The 17,695-nt window shown below is 43.4% G+C and overlaps 1 protein-coding gene across 11 annotated transcripts in view; it reads left to right on the plus strand.

Moving 5' to 3' along the window:
- Positions 1–17,695, plus strand: part of LOC108716023 (GATOR complex protein DEPDC5) — a 47,411-nt gene that overhangs the window by 21,561 nt on the left and 8,155 nt on the right. For 5 of the 11 annotated variants that reach the window (XR_005961994.1, XM_018261731.2, XM_018261719.2 and 2 more), the window contains exons 24-31: positions 226–326; positions 447–506; positions 9,011–9,194; positions 10,790–10,950; positions 11,040–11,157; positions 13,582–13,749; positions 14,642–14,861; positions 15,841–15,962. Coding sequence is in view for 10 of the 11 variants with exons in the window: in XM_018261731.2 (XP_018117220.1) it covers positions 226–326; positions 447–506; positions 9,011–9,194; positions 10,790–10,950; positions 11,040–11,157; positions 13,582–13,749; positions 14,642–14,861; positions 15,841–15,962 (1,134 nt within the window). In the remaining variant the exon portion in view is untranslated. Of the gene's footprint in view, positions 1–225; positions 327–446; positions 507–7,811; positions 8,122–9,010; positions 9,195–10,789; positions 10,951–11,039; positions 11,158–13,581; positions 13,750–14,641; positions 14,862–15,840; positions 15,963–17,695 lie in introns of those variants that run through there. The other 6 variants (XM_018261708.2, XM_018261712.2, XM_018261727.2 and 3 more) reach the window with 6 other exon arrangements.

A 17,695-nucleotide genomic window follows, 5' to 3' on the forward strand; every position in this document is an offset into this window, starting at 1 on the left:
ACCGTATACAATATCAAACACCCATTAATTATACATGGCAAGCAAGACATCAACAAGGAGCGGATACACCTACAAGCAAAATGAGAATGGCCCCAACGTTTCGGCACCAAGGCCTTTGTCAAGGGGATTCTAAATATTACTAAAAATATACTAAAAATAACCTTGTGTGTCATTAATACTATTTTTTCTTGACTTTGACTACTGTTTGGTGTTTACTTCCTCCAGGCACAGTGGCCCTCGCAACCCTGGGGAAAATGGCTCGTGTGGAAGCACTGAAGAATTCTCCTGCAATACAGGCATCAATGGGCAGAGGAGCCACAATACAGGTGATGTCAGTAGGGAAGTAGGCTGCATCATTACTGGCTTAGGGTTTCCAGCATGAATTCTGGAGGCCAGGGGGAACACATGGGGGTATATTTGATATTTTCCTTTTTCTTTTGCTGTAGGGTCTAATCACAGGGAGAAAGAGTCCCCTGATGACAGCGTACCATGCTGCCCAGAACCCAGTGAGTGGGAGGGCTTTGAGCTTATAAGAGGGTGTTGACATTTATTATTGAGGTGCATGGGCTTAACTTAAGAATATTTCAGTGGGTCTGGGGACTGTTTCTTGGGTTTGAATCAATTCATTACTGGAGATAGAAACAGTGCATGATGTACTTGCTGATTTAACATAACATGTCTAGTTTAGGATCTTTAGTACATGAAAGATAACAGAATTTTTTGATACTCAACGTTAAATCCGTTTCTCTGTAGTCGATAGGGGGACACGGCACAGATGGGGTTAAGCTCCACCCTCCAGGAGGCAGGACACTTGTAATAATTAATTGGGGGGGCGTGCCCTGTACTGACATACAGTAATTAGTTTGTAACAAAAAGAACAGAATAGGTTATAATCAACTTGCAGAAAATCAACTTTCAGAACTGGTAATTCAGGGAAGTATTGCCTCATGGACCAACGTGGTCAACATCTCGCATAAGGGTGGGAAGCTCGAAAGGGGGGTCCAGTAGTGCCTCCAGTACTAGATTAAGGTTCCATCCTGGACTCGGAGGTCAAAATGGTGGTACGATGTGAGCTACTCCTTGCAGAAAGGTACGAACAGAATTATCCAGAGCTAGACGTGACTGGAAGAGAGACGATACCTGCACCTTTAGTGAGCTCAACTTGAGGCCCAATTGGAGACTTTGTTGTAGGAAAGATAGAATTCTTGGGATGTTGCACTCGAAGAAAGGTAGATGTGCTTTGTTGCACCAATTCCAATAGCTATGCCATACCCTGTGATAAGCTTTGGATGATGTTGGTTTGTGCGATTTTAGCATTGTAGCAATGACTTCTTCGGCTATGCTTCGTCTACTCCAGATGGCTGCTTCAACAACCATCCCGTCAAAGCAAATAGGCCGGGTTGTGGTGGGCTATTGGGCCCTGGATCAGATGGTCGTTCCTGGGCTTTCGTGCTATGGACATCTCCTGGAGGTCTGAGAACCAAGTTCTCCTGGGCCTGTAGGGAGCTATCACAATCACTGTTGCTTGTGAGTGTCTGATCTTCTTCAGTACCGAGGTAACATGGGAAGGGGAGGAAAGATGCAGGCTAGGTCGGAAACCTTTCAAATCTTAGAAAATGATGAGGTGGCCATATTGGTACGTGAAGATACACATCCTTGAGACCAGAGACATCATTAGTTGTCCTGTTCCATTCCTCGAATTACTGATTGTAGGGTCTCCATTTTGAACCGTATCAAACTTAATTGCTTGTTTTAAATCCAGAACAGGCCTGAATGAATCGTCTTTCTTGGGAAATAGGAATAGTTTGGAGTAGAACCCTAAGAATCTCTCCGACAGAGGTACTGGTACTATCACTCCATTTTGTTCCATCTTGAAGACACAATGACGAAATGCTTGGGCTTTGAGGGGGCTGGCCGGAACTCTGGACATAAGGAATTACTCTCTCATCTCAGAGGGACCCTGGCACTGGAGGGTTAACTTTACCTTCCGGGAGGGAAGGACACTAAATGAAACAAAAAACTCCCAGGAGGCCAGCCCACCTATCCCAGCAGGCTACACCCCCTCCTGGAGGCTGTCAATCCCCAGTTCTTTTAGTCCCCTTAGGAGAGTTTTTTCTACTAATTTATTATTTTATTGTTAATTTTTCCTTATTTTTTCCTTTCAGGTTCCCCGGGCAGGAACTCTGGTTCAGCCCCTGGTGTTTTAGGGCTGCATTCAGGGACAAGGAGTATTTACTCTGCTCCCTGTGCCCTCATTCACGCTGGAGACAGGAGTTACGGCTCAATTCTCCAAGCAGGGGGGGAAGGCAGACCGCAGCTCTCCCCTGCTGTAATATTTTTCTTCAAACAAGAGACGCGCACAAAGTTTCACCGGCTTCTCTGGGGTAGTTTTAAATTCTGTGCCGATGCGGTGACGTCATCCAGCTGAGCCGTGGCGCTCGCGGCTATACTCCTTTCTCTCCGCACCATTTTTTTCCAGACTGCAAGCAGCCGTTACACGAAGCCTGCCTCAGGTTTTTTTCGGTTTATCTCAGGAAGCCAGAGGCCCTCCATTCAAAACAGAAGTTCGCTGTTTTTCTACACAGGCACTGCGGGGCTTAATGCTTCTGGGCAGACAAGGACTTCTCTGGAAGGAGTTTTTCCCAGTCACACTACCAGGCTGAATCTCTAGGGAAGGCTGTTACCTCCCTCAGGCCAGTATACATATATATATATATATATTTTCCCTGGGCTTATTTGACAGCCATTCTCTTATTTTTCTATAAATAAATAAATAAAAAAAAAAAGCAGATAGAGAAACGTTTTTTCCTTAAGAAGCTTCTTTATTCAGGGTGCCATGACTGACCCCAGCAGGGAGGGCCCCAAGCTGCGCTCTTCGCAGGCAACTGCCAAGGCTCCTACCACTTCCAAGATTTCTTTCCTGGCATGTGCTATATCAAGGACGCATATCTGCATCTCCCCATCCACAAGAACCATCACCGCGTCCTTCATTTTGCCTAGGAAGTCATTTCCAGTTCGTGGCTCTTCCCTTTGGTCTGGCAACGGCTCCCCGGGTCTTCACCAAGATCCTGGCCCTAGATTCTGCGTTCCCAGGGGGTTTTAATCACCCCCTACCTGGATGACCTTCTGATCAAGGCTCCATCAGAGAAATCTTTGACCTTTCTCTTGTGATCCAGACTCTTCAACAACACGGCTGGATCATCAACTTCAAGAAGTCATCTCTGACACCCGTCAAAGAATGATCTTCCTGGGGACCCTCTTCGACACCCAACTTTGCCACACCTTCCTTCCTTCAGACAAAGTCCAGAGCCTGATAATGCACACTCAGTCCCTAGCAGATCTCCCATGCACCTCCCTCAGATCTTTCATGAAGGTACTGGGCTTGATGGTCTCTGTGATAGACACCATTCCGTTCGCTCAGCTTTACACACAACCCCTTCAGAGGTCTATTCTGACACACTGGAAGCCAGAGACGAAATCTCTGGACTCTCCAATCATCCTCTCCACCCAGACCAGGAGGTCTCTAAGGTGGTGGTTACAACCAACCAACCTCAACCAGGGCAAGTCATTTGCAATTTGCCATTTGCAATCCAACACTGGACCATCCTCACCACGGATGTTGGGGCACGGTTTATCAAGACCAGACCACACAGGGCAGATGGCTTCCCTCAGAAACATCACTCCCGATCAATGTCCTGGAACTTCGAGCCATACGTCTAGCTCTTCATTGGATGTCCCTTCTCAGGGGCAAGACCATCAAGATCCAGACAGACAATGCCATGGCAGCGGCCTATATCAATCACCAGGGAGGAACTCGCAGGAGGCATCGCACATCCTGAGCTGGGCAGATAAGTATGTACTGGCCATCTCCGCAGTACACATCCCAGGAGTCGAGAATTGGATGGCGGACTTTCTCAGCAGTAAAACTCTCGACCAGGGGGAGTGGTCTCTACATCCAGAGATGTTTCAGACCCTCATCGATCTATGGGGCACACCAGAGGTTCTTCATGACTCGTTCAAGAGACCCAAGCGCCATAGAGATAGATGCTCTCACGGCTCCATGGCCGTTCAGCTTTGTTTACGTCTTCCCTCCCCTACCTCTCCTTCCCAGGATCATCAAGAGGATCATGTGATAACAGGTCGGACCCTGCTCGTGGCTCCTTATTGGCACAGAAGAGCCTGGTTCGCAGACCTCATAAATCTCGCAGAAGCAGAGCCCGTCCCCCTTCCAATCAGGATCTGACCTGTCAGGATCTACACAGTCAAGGACCAGTGTTCCACCCGAATATTCAAATGTTCCATTTAACGGCCTGGCTCTTGGAACCTTAATCCTCAAGCAACAGGGTTTCGATGATAGGGTAATAGGAACCATGATCGCCGCCAGCAAACCATCTTCTTCCAGGATTTATTACAGAACCTGGAGGACCTACATTACTGGTGTACCACCCACAACCTTCCACCACATCGCTACAGCACTGCACGCATACTTGGTTTCCTACAACAGGGCCTTGATAAGGGTCTTCGCCTAACCTCCCCCAAGACCCAGATCTTAGCCTTGTCCGTGCTCTTCCAGTGCCAGATAGCGTGGGAACCGCCCATACAGACTTCCTTCATGGTGTTGCTCACGTCGCACCACCCATTCGCCCTCCTGTTCCAGGCTTGGACCTTAATCTAGTGCTATCAGGGTCCGCCCTTTGAGCCTCTTTCTCAGGCCTCAGATACTTTTCTCACCTGGAAGGCCATGTTCCTCCTTGCTATCATTTATGCCAGGAGGGTTTCAGAGCTAGCAGCATTATCTTGCCTTCCTGATATTTCATCAGGACAAGGCCGTGCTCAGACCCATACCCTCCTTCTTGCCCAAGGTGGTATCGGCTTTCCACCTAAACCAGGACATTGTGGTTCAATCTTTTTGGCCACATCCCAAGTGTCCAAAGGAGACTGCGCTCCATTCTCTGGATGTAGTTAGAGCCCTCAAATACTATATCCAGAGATCTCAATCTTTTAGGAGATGTGATGCCCTCCTAGTCATCCCGTCAGGTCCATGCAGGTGTCTCCGGGCCTAAAAGACTGCACTTTCCAGATGGATCAAAGGCACGATTTCCAGAGCTTACCAAATTGCTGACAGACCCTCTCCCATCAGGGTCACGGCCCACTCAACTCGATCAGTGGCAGCTTCCTGGGCAGCTCGTAACATGGCGTCCGTGGAACAAATCTGCAAGGCTGCTACCTGCTCTTCTATCCATACCTTTACTCGATTTTACCAGGTACATGTAGCTTCCTCCACAGAGGCAGTTTTTGGCAGGAAGGTGCTACAGGCTGCTGTACAATCTCAGGCTTCTGTACAATCTCAGGCTTGATCTTCCCACCCTTCTTGGGACTGCTTTTGAACATCCCTCCAGTGCCTGTGTCCCCCTGAGATGAGAGAGTAAGAGGGATTTTTGTCTTACCAGTAAAATCCTTTTCTCTCCTAATCGAAAGGGGGACACAGGCACGCCCATCCCTATTGTGACATCAAGACAAGTGGGTAACTTTTGGGGTAGTTAACCGCATAGAGCAGGTTTCTCTGTATCTCTGGTGGGGCCTCCAAGCCCCAGTACCCTTAGGGGTCTCAACATTCTCTCACTGCGGAGAATGTCTGTAAAGTTAGCCCAGGCTTCATCCTGGGCCAGTTCCAGTTCTCCATAGTTTTTTCTATATATTGTTAAACATTGAGGGGATGTAGCCTGCTGGGATAGGTGGGCTGGCCTCCTGGGAGGGCTGTCTAGTTTTTTGTTTCTTTTAGTGTCCTTTCCTCCCGGAAGTAAAGTTAACCCTCCAGTGCCTGTGTCCCCCTTTTGATGAGGAGAGAAAAGGATTTTACAGGTAAGACAAAAATCCCTCTTTTCTGGGGGACCGGGAGGAAAAGTCCAGATGATAACCTTCATACTGACGAATGTCAGTTCCACACCTCGTGGAATTGAAGCAACCTGCCCCCTATCGGTTGCTGTGACTCTGGAGGGAGTGCCCCGTTAGGCTGAAGTGGTCTTATTGGCTGAAGGTTTGTAGTGGAATTTGTTGGTCTTCCATGTTGGACGACCCTTGTCACCTGGTTTTGAGAGAAATTGAGAACTTTGGGGAGGGCTGCCAGATCTTGTATATCGTTCGCGTTGGCCTTGAAAATTTTTTCCTTGTCTGACTGATGTAGATTATGTACACTCTTGGGGGCAAATTCACTAACATTTGTAGTTTCGCCAGGCGCAACTTCGCCACGCTTCGCCGCACTTCGCCAGGCGTAGTTTCGCCAGCGCTCTGCAAATTCACTAAAATCCGAAGTTGCGCTCAGGGGTAGCGTAAGATTGCGAAGTTGCGCTAGCGTTGTAAAGCGAAGTTACGCTAGCGAAGGCTAATTTGCATACGGCGCCAAATTCAAATTTCAATGGAGGAATACGTATCAGCACTACAAATGCCTAGAAAACCTTCAAATCATGAAATAAAAATTTTATTTTGCCCTACACATGTGCCCACTGTCTAGGTAAGTTGCCATGAGTCAGGAAATGTAGGGGGGAAGGAGGGGAGCCCCAAAAAAAAATTCGATCTTTTTCAGCCTATCACCCATAATGTAGAAAACACGCCAGCGTTTTTTGGGACTTAGAAAAATTTTTGACTTTTTTTGAAACAATCCCTATCTACTCTATTACGCTTCGCCAGGTCTGAGGTGGCGAAGGAAGTCTAGCGTAAAAGGTAGCGTTCAGTACACTGCGCAAGTTAGTGAATTTGCGTAGTTACGTCGCTAGCGAAAATACGCCAGGCGTAAGGGTGCGAAGTAACACTAGCGAAACTACGCCAGCGTTCGTTAGTGAATTTGCGCAGTAACGAAAATGCCAAACGCTAGCGAATTAACGCTAGCGTTCGGCGCTTCGGCGGTTAGTGAATTTGCCCCTTGGGCTGAGGGAGGAACTTACTCTTTCCCCCTGTGGCCTGAGAAATAATCTTCTTTAGTTCCTCCCCAAAGAACCGCTGTCCCTTGAATAGAAGTGATGTTGACTTCTTTGAACTGAGATCAGCTACCCAACTTTTAAGCCATTGCTACAGATAGAGCGGATGTGCGAGTGGTAATCTGTGCGATGTCTAGGGTGGCGTCGCACAGATAAGCTGAAGCTGAAGCTATAGACTGTGCTGCAGATATGAGTTCTGATCTGGGAACTTCCTCTTGAATGTCGTTGATCAGGCATTCAGACCATGCCTGTATGGCCCTTGCTACCCACGTGGAAGCCAGCACGGGTCGTAGAGTGGATCCAGCAGATGAATACACTGCCCTCAAGAACCCCTAGAGAAGTCTGTCAGAAGGGTCCTTAAACGCAGCGGCATCTGTGACTGGGAGTGCTGTAGCTTTGGATAGTCTAGATACCGGAGCATCGACTGTTGGGGGCATTGACCACTTGTCCACCAATTCCTTGGAAAATGGGTAGGATCTGGAGAATTTTCGTGTAGCCTGAAATTTACATTCTGGAGAATTCCCCTCCTCTTGTATGATGCTGAGGAGTTGTTTATGTGATGGGAAGAAAGCCAAGAACTTATGCTGTCTTTTGAAAAGTCCTGCTGTGTATGTTGGTCCGCTGAAGGAGTGATTTTAAGGACCTCAAGGACTCCATTGATGATATTGTCAATATCATGTTGCACCTTATGGCTCTTGGATTCCTCATTCTCATACTCTTCCCCTGACAATATGTCGGATGGTGGAAGTTCACCCTCCGATTGTGATGAATTCGCTCCGGCTGATGAGGTGTCTGAAGGGCTATGTTGAAAACCTTCTGTTCTCTTCGTTTCCGCAGGTTTTGTGACCCAGCTTGGCTAAGGCTTTACCCAAATTGTCAGCGATGGCGGGCAAGCTCTGCAATGAAGCCAGAGATTGTGAAAGTTGGATAGCCCAGAGGGAGCTGGTGGTTCTGAAGAAGCGCCCGCCACACCATCCTTTGAAGTGTCGTCAAGAGTAACATTCCCCGGCTGAGTTGCTGTGGGAGATGGAGCATTTCCTGGAATAGCTACTGCTCCTTAGCCCTTGGAATAAGATCTACAGAGAGGCTCACCCTGACCCCCTAGTTGGCTAGAGAAGGACCCCGGTAGAGTTTCCCACGAAGGAGGTCCCCCATAAATGCACAGGTATCCCCTGTGCCAGCGCAGTGCTGGTAATTTTGCTTCAAACTTGTACGTCCATGCTTCTAGGAAGCAGGACAACTGAAAACTGTTTGGTCAGTACAGGGGGGGATTAAGCCAGACCCTCTGGCACTCCCCTTAATTAATTACTACAAGTGGTCTGCCTCCTGGAGGGTGGAGCTTAACCCCATCTGTGCCCTGTGTCCCCCTGAGACGACAGAGAAATTTATTTAGCTATTAGGATTTGATTTGGATTTTAATAATGTCAACATATAGATGCATTTAGATAGATTATTTTATGTTCTGTTTGTCTTCTAACTGGCCAACCACAATGGTCTTATCTTTTTGTGTGCAGCCCTTCACCTTCTTAACTACCCACTGATATCCCTATGAAGCCACTGACATCTCCTTGTAAATCTTATTTTGCTGTAGAACTGTGTAATTAGGTTTTATTCTAATTAATAATCTATTAATTTATATTTAGAGGAGGCATGTGACCCTAAAATTGTCAATATTAGTATTGATCAGACAAAATACACATCCCAGTGCATGATGGGGCAGAATACTTTTTAAGCATGGCACTGTTAACGTTCTCTCTTTTCTCTTCTTTTTTCCTCTTTCCCATTCAATGATTCTGCCTCAATTCTCTCCACATTTATCTCATTTCTCTTACATATTCTTTTTTTTACCACTCTTTGTCTTTGGTTTTTTGGTGATCCACCACTAATACTGTATGTCGCTATTTGAATCAAATTAATCCGTTTGTCATCTTACACTTCACTGTATCTCACCTACTATTGAACAACCCACTTTCTTCCTCATTCCCTCTACCTTTTCTCTTTTACTGCCAACACCTCTCTGCGTGGTCTTTGGGCAGTTTTGATGCTGTCTGCTCCCCCCGTAGTGCCTGGTTTTTGCTGCACGGTTGGGGTGGATTGGAAGTCCCTCACCACCCCAGCCTGCCTGCCGCTTACCACAGACTACTTCCCAGATAGGCAAAGTCTGCAAAATGATTACACAGAGGGATGCTATGACTTACTGCCAGAAGCTGATCTTGACAGGTACAAACTCAAGAGAGAAAACATGGGGACACTTTTAAAAGGTGGGGGGGGGGGTGAATGTGCTACACTACTATAATTAGGGTATTTGCAAGGACACCATAGTGAATGTGTGCACTGATAGGCAGAAGTTCAGCCTTTCAGTGCACCCACACACACAGTGGATTTTTGGTTGAAACAGCATACTTTAGACTAGGGCTACATGGGAGCAGAAAACCATTAGCAGAAATCTACTGGTTGATTTCTGCCCTACCACAGGCAGTAGCCTCCGCTCTCTTCCTCATAAAAGTAGCGCAGATTTTGGCTCAAAGTGCAGAGACTCACGCTTCTGCACTGAAACCCGCCGAGTCCGTTTGAGTCCAGCCGTTTCAGTGAGGAAGAGAGAGGAGGCTACTGCCCACAGTAGGGCAGACATCAGCAAATGGATTTCTGGTAGGGTTTTTCTGCCCTGTGTGGCCCTAGCCTTAGTATTTATGTGCCAAAATATGCACTGTTGTACATACACATCTATGAAGTGATGGCTGAAGCTCAACAAAGTAGATCTTTCATATTTTCAATTATTCTGTTAAAGAGGTGGTTCACCTTTAAGTCATTTTATAGTATGTTAAAGAATGGCCAAATCTAAGCAACTTTTCAGTTGGTCTTCATTATTTATTTTGTATAATTGTTCAATTATTGGCTGCCTTCTTCCAACCCTTTCCAGCTTTGAAATGGTGGTCACTGACCCCATCTAAAAACAAATGCTCTGTAAGGCAACACATTTTATTATTTTTGCCACATTTTATTACTCATCTTTTTTTCCAGGCCCTCTCCTACTCATATCCCACTTTATCCGAGTAAACATGAATATACCACTTCTTACATCATATAATGAGAAGTATAGACCATTTAAAAACTTACAGTACGCTGAGTACATTTTCTTTCTTTTTTAAATGTTTATTTTCAAATATAGCAATCGGAAAGTTATATTCACATTTTAACTGCTCACCATAGTGAGGTGTAATGTCCTGTTTTTTTGTCTCAGATATATTAGTTGTGGCAGTTGTAAAATGGTCTGTACTTGCTGTATTGTAATATAATTGCACTGATGAACAGGTTGGATTTACATAGCGGGTACCCCTAGACCTGCAGATGTTCGTCGCCCCAGTCCCCTTCATTGCAAATTTTCATCATCGGGACTGGAGCAATGGGGATTAGCGCACAGTAAATTTAAAAACTATTTCATCTCCTGCACATCCCCAGTGTTTCTGAACCAATGTTGGTGTGGTTGGGCATGTTGCCCCCTAAAATCCTGCCGCCCTAGGCCCCGGCCTTGGTGGCCTTTCCACAAAACCAGGCCTGCAGATGAAAGGTGATGAAGGAGAATGCAAAATTATGCAAACAAATAGATCTACTTGAATATATTCAGATGGTGTTATATATGTAAGGGTTTTCTGTTTGTGATAATGTTGCATAAAAATATATATTGCACTTTTCTTTTTAATATGCATAAGCATCATACTATTGTTTTTGTTTGCTTGCATTTAAAGGTTTTTATTTTACAGTTACTGTAAGTTGTTTGCAGTAAGAGAAATCTTACTTTCAGTTTCACATTGCAGGCGAGATGAGGAGGGTGCACAGATGACTGCCCAAAAGGTTTTTGAAGAATTTATCTGCCAGCGCCTTATGCAAGGGTATCAAATTATTGTTCAGCCAAAACACCCAAAAGCCAATTCTTCTGTACCTCCTCCACTCAGCAGCAGCCCTCTGTATAGAAGAGGTAATTTTTGCTTTATACCCTCAGTTTAGAAGTTTAATCATTTATTTTTCCACTTTTTTTTTCACATTCTCATGCCTGTCATTTAATAGGGCTGGTGTCTAGGAACAGGGCTGAGAAGGAGAACCAGTACTGGCTGAGTATGGGCCGAACCTTCCATAAGGTGACATTGAAGGACAAGATAATAACAGTCACTAGATATTTACCCAAGTAAGAAAAGTATTTTTGAGGAGATATACTTAAGGGCATGTGTTTCTGTGTCTGTGCATATAGACCAGGGGTCCCCAACCTTTTTTACCCGTGAGCAACATTCAAATATATAGAGAGTTGGGGACCGACACAAGCAAAAAAAATGTTGCTGGGTGGTGCAAATAAAGGGTATTATTGGCTATTTGGTAGCCCTATGTGGACTCCTAGCTTACAGGAGACTTTGTTTGGCCATAAAGCTGGGTTTTATGCAGGAATTAAACAATAAGCACATACATTGATACCACTGGGAGCAACATCCAAGGGGTTGGTGAGCAACATGTTGCTCATGAGCCACTGGTTGGGGATCACTGATATAGACCATAGCTCCCTCTGCAAGCAGTCTTCTTACCCTGTGGCCTTCTCTCAGAGTCCTTACTCAGTTTCTTACTCCAACAGAAGAGCAATCTCTCCTTTTCACACACACACACACACAAGGAAGAACCCAAGCTTAACTAAAAAGTAGGGCCAAAATGTTGTACATTGAACTGTGCTCTCCATTTTCTTTTACTGCACATGCTGTGTACTGCTGAGCTTAGGGACCAACCCAACCAGACTGAATATATATATAATATAAATATCACAACATAAAGCTGAGGTTGTTTTGTGGGTAATTATTGGTACATGGCAGCTCAGAAACAAGCACAATTTGTAACATGAACAGCAACAAGTATTATTCGCACTTAAAAGTCTATAAGGCTAGGACATTACAGCAATATTTCAGGCCATGCGGTCTTTATGGCCTTAGCACTAATAAAGGCTTTATAAGTGAGAATAATGTTTGGTGCTGTTCTAACATTCCTGCTTGTGGTGTCAGTGGAAAGTGACCACTGAAGAACGTGCACCACCTTAAGAATAAGTGATAAGTGTTGTGCTGACTGCTTGTCTTCCAAATGTATGTCTGTATGTACAGCAGCAGTTGCCTGAGGATAGTATGTCTGATTAAATGGGGAAAATAGAAGGTATTGTGCATGATGGCTGTGCATCTGCATAAATAAAATAGATTGTGCAATGTCTTTAAATAAAGTATAAAGTACATATTACAGATGATATAAGAAGCATATTGCCAATAATTCTTCAGCAGCATTTGATACCAATGTGAGTTGCCATTTCTTCCATTTACGCTTACCCTACTGGCCCAATTCATGCTGGGTTGTAACTTAGCAACACAACAATCACAGGCTTTATGGACTTTACCACAATGGGGGTTTAATGAATTAGATGTATCTATTTTAAGAAAAAAACTATATAGTTTAGAACATAGCTTGCCATGAAATTTTTTTTTTATCAGCAACCTTAACTACATTCACATAAATGTGTTTTTCAGGCAGATAAAAGCTGCAGCAACCGCCTTCCTTATCTAACACAATAGTACAGTCTGACAGACCGCTTATCCATGCTTATCAATGCCGTCTTCCTAGTTATTGCTGCAACTGTAACTGTAAATATTTGTTTATAATACACAAAAGCCATGAATATCTTGTAAATTATATCCTTATAAACGGTGAGTTCTGATGTCATCAGTTATAAACGGTGAGTTCTGATGTCATTTCTGTCACGACTCCCTAAAACGTGTGTATTATAATAAATAAAGTACACCCAGTTGCAAAATATGAGGATATTAGAAGTTACCTCTGAGTTCCATGACCTGTATAAAAACACTCGGCCTTCGGCCTCGTGTTTTTATATGGTCATGAAACTCCTCGGTAGCTTATAATATCCTTATATTTTACAAGAAGGGGTACTTTATTCACTATATATAAATGACAGGGTCATTAAAACATTACTGAATGAATACCCTCTCCCAACCACCTCACCTGCGATCATTAATACTACCCTATTTGCAACTGTTAATAAAATGGAGGGTTGGTTGAGCCATGTCAGGCTGTTTGACATGCTTTTCCCAGGAGCATGTTACAGCCGATTTGATCCTGACTTCAACTGTTCAGGCTCCTTGCGAGCTATTGCAGCCAGAGAGCTTAGAAAAGGGTGTTGAATGGCATATTACAAACAGATACGGGCAAACAGGTCATTATTAGGGTGTGCAAGTGTTGTTCTGGTGGGGGAAAGGCTGCCTGTGCAGGGAATATATGATATATACCTGGGTTTTCCTTGTTCTTTAATCTGCAAATTTTTCTGCAAAACTGCACCTTGGCAGTGACCCATTGCAACCAACAGGTAATTTGCTTTGTTCAGATGGAAGCAAAAGTTTAGTTGCCATGGATTACTGCATAAGTTGCTCATTATTAATAAAGCCCCAATGTGTGTGGCCATCAAATATATATGAAATCTGAATGGCATGGTATAGCAATCAGTGAGAAATAACTAGTATTGGGCAATCATCAGCATGGAGAGTGTGATACAAAATGTCATTTCTAATGTCACTAGGTATCCATATGAATCTGCCCAAATCAGTTACATGTACAGTCTGTGCCCATCACATTCTGCGTGTGATTTTGTGTCCAGCTGGGTGGAATTCTCCCATGAGCGATTGGAGGATTATAAATGGAACTATTTGGATCAGTATATATGCTCAGCTGGCTCTGAAGATTTCAGGTAGGACAATCTCAACGTTTCTTGCACGGTGTTATTGGCAAGCTGCTTGATATAAGGGCCCCAAAGCCTGTGGTCCTGTAAACATTGGGGCTGAAATAGGATCAATGACTACTGTGACAGGATTCACTGTTGTAAAGATCACTAGTATTTCAGCCAATAAAGCATGTTATAATTTCTGATTCTGTGAGAAGTGGCCACACCAACTCCAAATGTTGCTATAATCAATTTTTGTATGTTTATTCTGTCAAGATGTATGTACAAATAATTCCTTGGGTGCTTGGGCACCGATGACATGTCTGTTCAGCTGCTATAAAAGGGTTGTTCAGCTTTAAGTCAACTTTTGGTATGTTATAACATGGCCTATTTTTAGCAACTTTTCAGTTGGTCTTCTTTATTTCTTATAGTTTTTGAATTATCTGTTTTTCTGCTCATCTCTTTCCAGCTTTGAAGGTCACCAACCTCAGCAGAGAAAAAGCTATTGCTTTGTGAGCCTACAGTGTTATTGTTATTTCTTATCTTTCTATTCAGACTATGCAACTTTCATTCACACCACTGCCTGGTCGCTAGGGTAAACTGGACCATAGCAACCAGATAGGTGCTTAACTTTTAAAAGGATGAGCTGCTGAACAAAAAAGCAAAGTAATTAAAAAAATGTCCAATTTCAAATTCTCACAGTATCAAAAGTTAATTATAGCAGAAGTTAATTTAAAAGTGAAACACCACCCCTTTAATAGCTCAGGATCATTAACTCATGTTTAAGCAAGTCATAATTGTAAGTGGTGTCATAAAATAACTAATTAATTAAGAACCTTCCACCAAATAAGTTTTTTGGCAGACATTGTATAGTCTTCAGGAACTATATAGGTCTAATGTTTTGTCCACTTCTCTGTAGTCTAATTGAATCCTTGAAGTTTTGGCGTACACGTTTCCTTTTGCTCCCTTCTTGTGTGGGACCTACGAAACGCATCACTGAGGGGGAACAACGGTGTGATCTATATGGTGAACGGCCTCGATCTGAGCAAGAGGAAGCACAGCTGTTAGATGGTTTTTTACGCTTTGTGGAGGGGCTAAACCGAATCCGCCGGCATCACCGCTCTGATCGTATGATCCGGGTACAAGCAACTGTTTACTTTTACATAGGAATTTTGATTAATATTGTTGTTACTAGGTGCTTGTAAACTGTACATATTTTCTAATAATGGTTAAGAAGGGTTGGCTGTGATTCATTCTCAAAAATAATTCTGGTACCAAGGAACAATTTTATACACCAGGCCAGACATAATACTTGTAATAGTGTTGTATTGCAGCAGACACAGTACTAAAATGTGCTGATCATTTAATTATGGTTTATTGCTGTAATACATAATTACCCACTGGTTCCAGGTATGTGCTAGTGTGTTTTTTTGGTCAAGTTTCTCTAAAGCAGGGATCCCCAACCTTTTGAACCCATGAGCAACATTCAGAAGTAAAAGGAGTTGGAGAGCAACACAAGCATGAAAAATGTTCTTGGGGTGCCAAATAAGTGCTGTGATTGGCTATTTGGTAGCCCCTATGTGGATTGTGAACCTACATTGAGTCTCTGTTTGGCAATGTCCCTGGTTTTTATACAACCAAAACTTGCCTCCAAGCCATAAATTAAAAAATAAGCACCTGCTTTGAGGCCACTGAGAGCAACATCCATGGGGTTGGAGAGCAACATATTGCTCACGAGCTACTGGTTGGGGATCACTGCTCTAAAGCAAATTTTAGTATTGGATGTTAGGGAAAATACTTCTTCTTAGTACTGCAATGGGACCTTTTTACAGAAATAATATGCAGAAGGGTATGCCTGTGAAATGGAGTTTATATCAGAAGACTGGCACTATTTTACTTGCTCCTGCTGTTATCTTTTTCTCTGAAATGTGATCACTATTTCCCTCATCATAGCTTTGTGAGAAATAATGTGATGTCATGCAATTAGGACAAAACCATGAAGATTTATTGTAATTCCTGTTTCTCTCTGCCAGTTGTTCTTGCCAAGCTACACAAGTTTATCAGACATTAGGGAAGTTAAAATGTATAAACTGTTTATTCCCACTTTATTTTACTTAGAAAGGAGCAGGTATGAAGGGCTTGCAGTTGCCTGCACATCCACCGGAACCTCCAGGCCCACCTATAGGGAAGAAAGGAACATCAGCACTATCAGCATTGCTTGAGATGGAAGCGAATCAAAAGTAAGGATTTTTTTTTTTTTTTTGCACATTTTATAGTAAAGGGGGAGAAATACATTGGTAAAATAGAGGTACAGCTATCAGTGAAAATGTATGTGTTCAGCAGTGGAGCAGAGAAGGAAATAGAAAAGAGAGGAAAAGACGTGAGAAAAGAGAAGAAAAGACGTGAGAGTGGAGTTCTCTTTTGGTTAGGTCTATGTTGAGATGGCTCTTAACCCTTTGATAATTATGTCCCCTGGTTTCTTTGTTTACACAGAGAGAGGCTAAAGGTGGCCATAGACGCAAAGATCCTCTCGTCTGGCAACATCGCCAAAGGAGCGGATCTTTCCCTGATATGCCATTAATGAGCATGTCTATATCGGGGGTAATCTGATTGTTCGGCCGTATGGCCGAACGATCTGATTACAATGTGCAATGGGCTCCGGCTGGATCGGTCGGGTCAAAATCAAACCTGACCGATCGACCAAACGACTATCTCCGCCGGTCGAAAGCTGTCGGCACTCTCCACACACGATCTGAAAATCGTACGAATACTCGATTCGTACAAGAGGATCTGTGTGTCTATAGCCAGCTTAATTTGTAAATTGTAGTGATTCTGCACTGCTTATATCTAGCTATGTTTAATTGACACCTAAAAACTGTCAAGTGTTAGTTTGTTTGGATTAAGCTGGGCATACACATAAAGACCTCTCTAAACACACACGTCTTTCCTTCGTTTTGGCTACCCACACAGTAGGCCATATTTGCCTGATATGATGCTTTGGTCTGGGCTAACAAATAGGTTTAAATTGGGGACCTATTGGGGTTAGGACCACAATAACAGCACAATGCAATCCTTACACAATAAATATCTGGCCAACTAAACATTAGGCTGCAGGGTTTTCATATAAAAGAACAAGATATTTCAGTTTCTTTCTTCTTTCTCCGTTTCACCTGCTTGAAGGGCCAATTTCTGAAATAACATCTCTTTTCATGAGGCAGGAGTAAATGTTCTGGTAATCCAGCTCAGAGAGGGGTAAAAGGCATCTTTATTTTCTTTTGTTTTTCAAAGATCCAGTGCTGTATCTCAAACATCAAAATCAGTGTGTATATTGGTTAAAATGTGGCTTGTAGTCATTTGGCTTAGTTGCTGAAATTAAAGTAGCTGAAAAAGCATTTCCCCCCAATCATCCATATCCGGGATTTACATTTCTATTGTCCTGTTATATAAACTAATTTTGCATATGGAAAATATTATATGCTCTGTTTGGCTCTTCTTCTTGGTGAAAGTTAGGGTTACTGCTCTGTAATTATTCTGACAGTTGTATGATAATTTAACCATTGCATGGGCATGGGTAATAGTTTTTGCTGAATGTTTATGGAAAAATGGTGAATGTAACCCTATGTACCATAGCCTAAATGACTATATGGTCCCTTTAAATAGAGAACAAGGTATGAAGTCTGATTATTTGGCAAAGAAATTGTCAAAACAAATTTTCATGTGTATTGGTAAATGCATATGTTATGAATGATAATACCCAGAACTGAGCTTATGACCTAAAAGGGACATGGTTGCTTTAAATTAAATTGATACTGGCTTCCTAAGCAGTTTTGTATATAGGACCTTGGCTGGCATTCCTGCACCGCTGTTCTACATTGAAACAGATATTGTACAGTGTGTCATGTGCTATGACATTATAGCCTGCACTTAAAGAATAATAAAATATTGTAGCCCTCGTAATCATATTTAAAACACT

This window comes from Xenopus laevis, chromosome 1L, assembly GCF_017654675.1.
Source record: "Xenopus laevis strain J_2021 chromosome 1L, Xenopus_laevis_v10.1, whole genome shotgun sequence".
In the NCBI taxonomy this organism is placed as follows: domain Eukaryota; kingdom Metazoa; phylum Chordata; class Amphibia; order Anura; family Pipidae; genus Xenopus; species Xenopus laevis.